At 31.8% G+C, this 6096-nt stretch overlaps 1 protein-coding gene across 1 annotated transcript; it reads left to right on the top strand.

Moving 5' to 3' along the window:
* The first annotated feature begins 245 nt into the window (after positions 1 to 245).
* Positions 246 to 5438, top strand: LOC127729301 (protein asteroid homolog 1-like). Its single transcript, XM_052237040.1, has 2 exons — positions 246 to 375; positions 3065 to 5438. Exon 2 carries the CDS (start codon positions 3066 to 3068, stop codon positions 4977 to 4979), a length of 1914 nt encoding a protein of 637 aa, XP_052093000.1. The 5' UTR covers positions 246 to 375; position 3065; the 3' UTR covers positions 4980 to 5438.
* Positions 5439 to 6096: the final 658 nt, after the last annotated feature.

Below are 6096 nucleotides of genomic sequence, written 5' to 3' on the forward strand. Positions count from 1 at the left end.
GGGATATTCAATACCTAGCTTTTAACGTTTATATTGAATTGTATTGAGAATTGTACTCGTAATTATTTTTTTCTGACTTGAAAGATTATATAATACTTAATATGTCTAACAATCGTCATCTAGCCCAAAGTATTGAGTTATAAGTACGCATTGATTTGTTTAACTATGTAATACGTAACCGCCAATAAATTGAGATTACTTTGTATGTTTTCATTATATAAACAAAACTTTGGCAAACGATCAAATTGCCAAAGGTGTAATAAAACGAATACCTTGTTTGTGTGCATAATATTTGCGAAAATTCTACAAACAAGGATAAAAGTTAGGTTGAACATATTGAAGAAAATTCCATAAATGAAACTAACATCTGGAAAGGTAAGTATTGAGGAATGAATAAAAATAAGCTTGACTTTTAATTTTTTCTCATGATATATTAGCTTTCCTCTTTTATTTTAAATCTATTAATTGCTAGATAACAAGCTAATTGCAGATGACTGTTTTTGCACAACCTCTGTATTGTTTTCTTCGAAAAAATTTGTTTGATGTTTGTTTGAATAGACATCCAGTACATGTTTCTGTATAGTTCATATACTTATATCTATTGCATTTGTTCATCGTCAAGATTATTTTTTTAACGTTAGAAATGTTTTAACAAATGCGTATTTAACATTTAGATGCACTGTTTGTGTGTAGCTGGTTTTTTGAATTATTTTACCTACCATATCTACATTGATAAACCAAATGTTACATTTTTCTGCATTCGTGAAAAATGTTTGAAATTTTCATGAAAGTAATCGTCTCCATGATTTTGAAATCTCATCACTTCTTACCCTTTGTGATCTGAAATTCATTTACTGTTAGATGACATACGCTTAGAGGGTTGGCGCGCCCGCAAATATGTATAGCCCGCAGCATTCTGTATTTGCCTGTCCTAAGTTAGGAGTCTATAATTCAATGGTTATTGTTTGTTGCTGTTTGTCATATTTTTTTTCATTTATTGTTTTTGTTTTACATAAATCAGGCCGTTATTTTTCTAAGCCTTTTTATAGATTGCTATGCGGGATAGGTTTTGCTCATTGTTGAAGGCCGTACGGTGATCTATAGTTGCTAATCTGCTACGTCATTTGATTTCTGGTGAAGATTTGTCTCATTGCCAATCATACCTCGTTTTATTAGTTTGATACATCACTGAATAAATTACGTAATGATTGACATTATTGGTTGGGATAAATTTGCAAGAAAAAAGTAATTTTATATACTTAAGTATATAAATGATTATTTTTAGCAGTCATAGTCTTAAACTTGCTTTATTAAAGGAAGCAGCATCATCAAGTTTGATTAAACAATTTAATATAAACCGCTGGCTTGCATTTTATAAAGAGACATGCAAAATCTCCTTATTTTTCATTCTTTTATTTTTTTTATCCAATGTGGTTGTGCTTTAAATTAATTGCATTAGTCCATTTTTGGTAATATATACTTTTGCCGCGCCTCTGTATTTATACATCCCGCTATTGTGTTATTGTAGTATGGTCATTTTTGTATTCTTGTCTTTCATTTTTGCTTATGTACATTGTCTGTAGAGTGTCTATATATCAGTTTGTTTTTCTGTGTTGAATTAGTTATTCGTTTTTATAGCGATTAAGATTATAACACAATGTTGACTGCTGTACCCAAATTTTTGACAGTTTTACCTATTATGTCTGTTTTGGTTTGCTCACACATTGTTGTCAGTATAATGGAATTATACGCGACTGTCATACAAGTGAGAGGTTTAGCTAGCTATAAAACAAGGTTTAATACACCATTTTCTACGTAAGTAAATGCCTGTACCAAGTCAGGAATATGACAGTTGTTCTCCATACTTTTGATGTATTTGAGCTTTTGATTTTGCCATTTGATAAAGGACTTCATTTTGAATTTTCCTTGGAGTTCGGCATTTTTGTAATTACACATTTTGCATGAAACAGGTGATAAACCTATATATATTGGTCGGGTTGTTGTCTCTCTGACACATTCCCCATTTCCATTCTCAATTTTATGTCATGATACTAAGAAAACAAGCAACGATACTTGACTATTTAAAAGTTACATAATGTTTATTAAACAAACACGAGTTTAATGAACCTTCGATAATACCATTCACCGTTGAAGTAAAGTTGTGTTACAACGGTCAACTACAATTGCAACCATATATAAATCAAAACGGTTTCGGGGAGATGGATGTTAAAGTATATTAACATGCTTATTGCGATTTAATTTATTGGATCATTTTTCGTCATAAATATTTCTTCAACTTGGCAATATTATTGCGGGAATTTTTTTTTGATGGAGGAAATTGTAATACACTAAGACACCGATCTTCGGCAATAAAAACAAACTGTCCATCTTTGTCAATCCTGATCATAGTCGAACTTATATCGCCACAAGCGGGTTTCGACCTGAAAACCCTAGGGCTCATAGTAAGTAGTAGAAGGGTACTAAGGTATGAAGGGTGCAATAAAAAAGCAACAGCTCGTAAACTCCATGACCAAAAAGAAACAAAAATGAAAACTTGTGAATAAATAACATTCGAATAACTATACATCAGTTTGTACTTAAATTTTATATATTTTCTTTTATTAGTGATAGTAGAATGAAAACATGTTATGACTGGAAGAAGATTTAGGGTATACGCAAATGAGACAGCAACCCAACGACAAAATTTCCAAAAGACTTCTAGAAGAGGGCATACACAATACAAAAGCCAAATGTCTACATAATATACCAAGCAAATCGTCAAGAAAATAAAAACAAATGAATAAATCAAAAAGAACAAAAATTTCGAAGATCTGCCGTCAACACAAAATTCTCTAAAATAACTAAAGAAATTAATATATAAATTAGAGGAGTTTTATGACTTTGTTTGTTTCAAGAAATAAAGTTTGAACATAATATTCTCTATCATGCAATGCATAATATGTTTGTATTTTCGAATTAGTAATTATCATAATAAAAGGTTATCGATTAACTGATTGCTTAATTTTAGTTTATCCAAGTATGTATATATCATTTTACCTTTTAGGATGGGTGTTCAAGGATTAACAACAATTGTAAATAAAAACGAGAAGATTTTATTTAAAGATAAAGAAATTTCAAAGACTAAACTGGTTATTGATGGTAACAGTCTAATTTACTATCTATATGAGAACCGGTATATCAACCTAAAACATGGCGGAGATTATAACGATTATGCTGACAGAATTAAAACATTCTTCAGTGCACTGAGGTCTAATCAAATATGTTCATATGTTGTGATGGATGGTGGATACGAAATAGACAGAAGAAAACATGAAACTCATGTACGTAGAGCGAGAGAAAGAATAAGTAAATCTAGAGAAACCTCTAGCTCGGAGGCTAGATTTGCTCCTATGCTCTGCCGTATTACATTCCTAGCGGTAATCGAAAAAATGAAAATACCTTTTGTTGTCTGTGATTTTGAAGCCGATCACGATATTGCTACTCTTGCAAATGCATTCCAATGTCCAGTTTTATCAAATGACAGTGATTTCTTTGTGTACGATTTAATAAAAGGATATATACCCTTAGATACATTGTCTGTCTCAGAATCGTCCTGCATAGGCAAAGTCTATTATGCAAAATACATGCAGAAGGTTTTCCCTGGTTTGCAAATACCGAGATTACCAATATTAGCTGTTACGTTGGGAAGTGATTACATCAAAAGGAAGAACTTATATAAATTTTACTCAGCTTTACCTGATGATCGGAGTATAAATAATCTAACCGTGATACAAAGTAAAGCGATTCGGTGGTCTATAAGTGCTTCACTTGACGATGCTTCTTCAAGATTGGAAGAGAGTCTTCCGGAAACATTACGTAAATTTGTTAAAATGTCCCTTACAATGTTTTCAGATATAACATGTTTTGAAGGTTTTGATCTTGTTCAATATTTTTTGAATAAGAATACGAATACAACAGACAGATTAAAGGAAAATCATCGGACAGGTAAAATACCTGTATGCGCTCAAAATATACTTAATTTGCAAGAAATATTTCTTCTATGTGAAGTTGAGAACATTTATAGAAAAAGATCAATACACAGATCTACTATTCGATTAAGAAAAGCAATATATGCAATGTTGTTGGGAACTGCTGAAACAAACATATTTGAGTATGATCGTTATGGTGGATCACTTGTGCGCTTTAAATGCACATCTACATCGACTGATGGAGTGCAAATGCCTAAATATATAGAAAAGATAAGGGATAATGAGAAAATAGATATTCTATGTTCAATCTTCAGATTTGAAAACAAAGAGGTATTAGATAAATTCTCTGGTAATACAAAATTGTTTGTCCTCTTTTTAACGTACTGGGTGAAGCACGCTAAACCGAATGTGGATTCAATTTACATAAAGAGTTTGATTTTGTGTCATATTGTTCTTACCGCAAGGACAATTGTGAAAACAAAAAACTATCAATCCGGAAACTCGATTGACCGGATTTTGTTAAACATGCACAAATTATGTGTCGACGAATTGAAAACCCTATTAAAAAGATCTGAAAAATATTTTTTAAAGGATTCTTGTAACTTTTCAATTGGAATTGTGCATGGATTTTCACATTATCAATCTTGTTTTGCTTTTGGGACCTATTTGAATCAGCTTTTAGGATGTCCAATTCCTCTGATAAGCCCACAAGAAGTGTTTAATGGTACATTCCTTCATAACATCTATGTACGTTGTCAAAACTACGAAGATGAAAAAGTAGACAGAAAAATTAAGACATTTTTCCAGAATAACGAAAGTTTAGGAAAACTTTTCGACGACTTAGTATCTGCAGTAAAAGAAAATGTGAACAGCACGAGATGGAAAGTGAAAAGAAGACAACAGAGTGCCAAAATTTCTCTATTTACTGGAGATTCTGGAACTTTTAGTTTTAACATCTTTAATCTACTTAGAAGGGATGTTGAAGCTTGAGATAAACGATAAAATTATGATAAAAAATCAATTTTAGGATAGACGAAATTTAATGGAACTTTTCGGTGGACCAAATCATTATGTGCATGTAACTAATAATTACCGATCACAATTTATTTTACTTTTTGTGTACTTAGTTTGTCTTAAATGTATACCTACAAAATTAACTGTATCCTAAATGAATTCCTTGTAATGCAAAGTATCTGCCAACAAGACGTTTGTATCTGCCATTTCTAAATACCAAATATGTTAAACCTAATCATTGTTGAAATGCTGACAAAATACAAAACCATTCTGTTCAGCATTATTGGAGAAATGTGTGCAAATTTTTTTAACATTCTGAAAAAGTCGAAAATATCAGCCAAAAGGTTGAAGATATCTAATAGATCGAACAAGCGCAAACGCGTTAAAACTCACCGCAATCAATTTGATTAAAAAATAAACTCATTTTGTTTGGTAGTTGCTTTGAACAGTTTGACAAACATATGTGTAGGACGAACGTACGGACGGACGAACAAGTGATCGCATCATATATCCAACTCATAGGGTAGGGTATTATACAATTCGGTCAATGTCATTAATAAATTACCATTTTAGTTTGATTTTGACCGGCTTTCTTGATATACCTTTATCCGAAATGCTCAAAGCCGAATATTTGAAAGCCAAGGATGTATAAGAATCGAAACAGTCCAATACTAGTAGCTATATAACGGACCTATAAAAATAGACAAATCCATCTAAGGTCAACTATGCCTGAGGGAGTTGAAACCTTAGATTCTTTATAATTTAAAAAAATATAAACGGACAATTTTAGAAAGGTGCTGTAAAATATAAAAACAACATCTTGTAAATGTCATGCATCCGAAGCACTTTTCTGGAACTACCTTCATCACGAATGTTCAAGGCCGAATATTTGAAAGCCAAGAACGGACAAAACATAGTCAAATCTATCTGAGGTCAACTTTGCCTGAGGGAGTTGAAACCTTAGATTATTTATAATTTCAAAATGTATAAACGGACAATTTTAGAAAGGTTTGTTATAAATCATGTCAGTACAGAAGTACCAACTATCTAGCTTTTGATACCCTCGGGGACTGATTGTTCACCAGCAAAGGTA

This window comes from Mytilus californianus, unplaced genomic scaffold, assembly GCF_021869535.1.
Source record: "Mytilus californianus isolate M0D057914Y unplaced genomic scaffold, xbMytCali1.0.p SCAF_2, whole genome shotgun sequence".
Classification (NCBI taxonomy): Eukaryota; Metazoa; Mollusca; class Bivalvia; order Mytilida; family Mytilidae; genus Mytilus; species Mytilus californianus.

What these genes read in the sequence shown, in the direction of transcription:
- LOC127729301 (XM_052237040.1), top strand. Translation starts at nt 3,066, where the DNA reads ATGGGTGTTCAAGGATTAACAACAATTGTAAATAAAAACGAGAAGATT.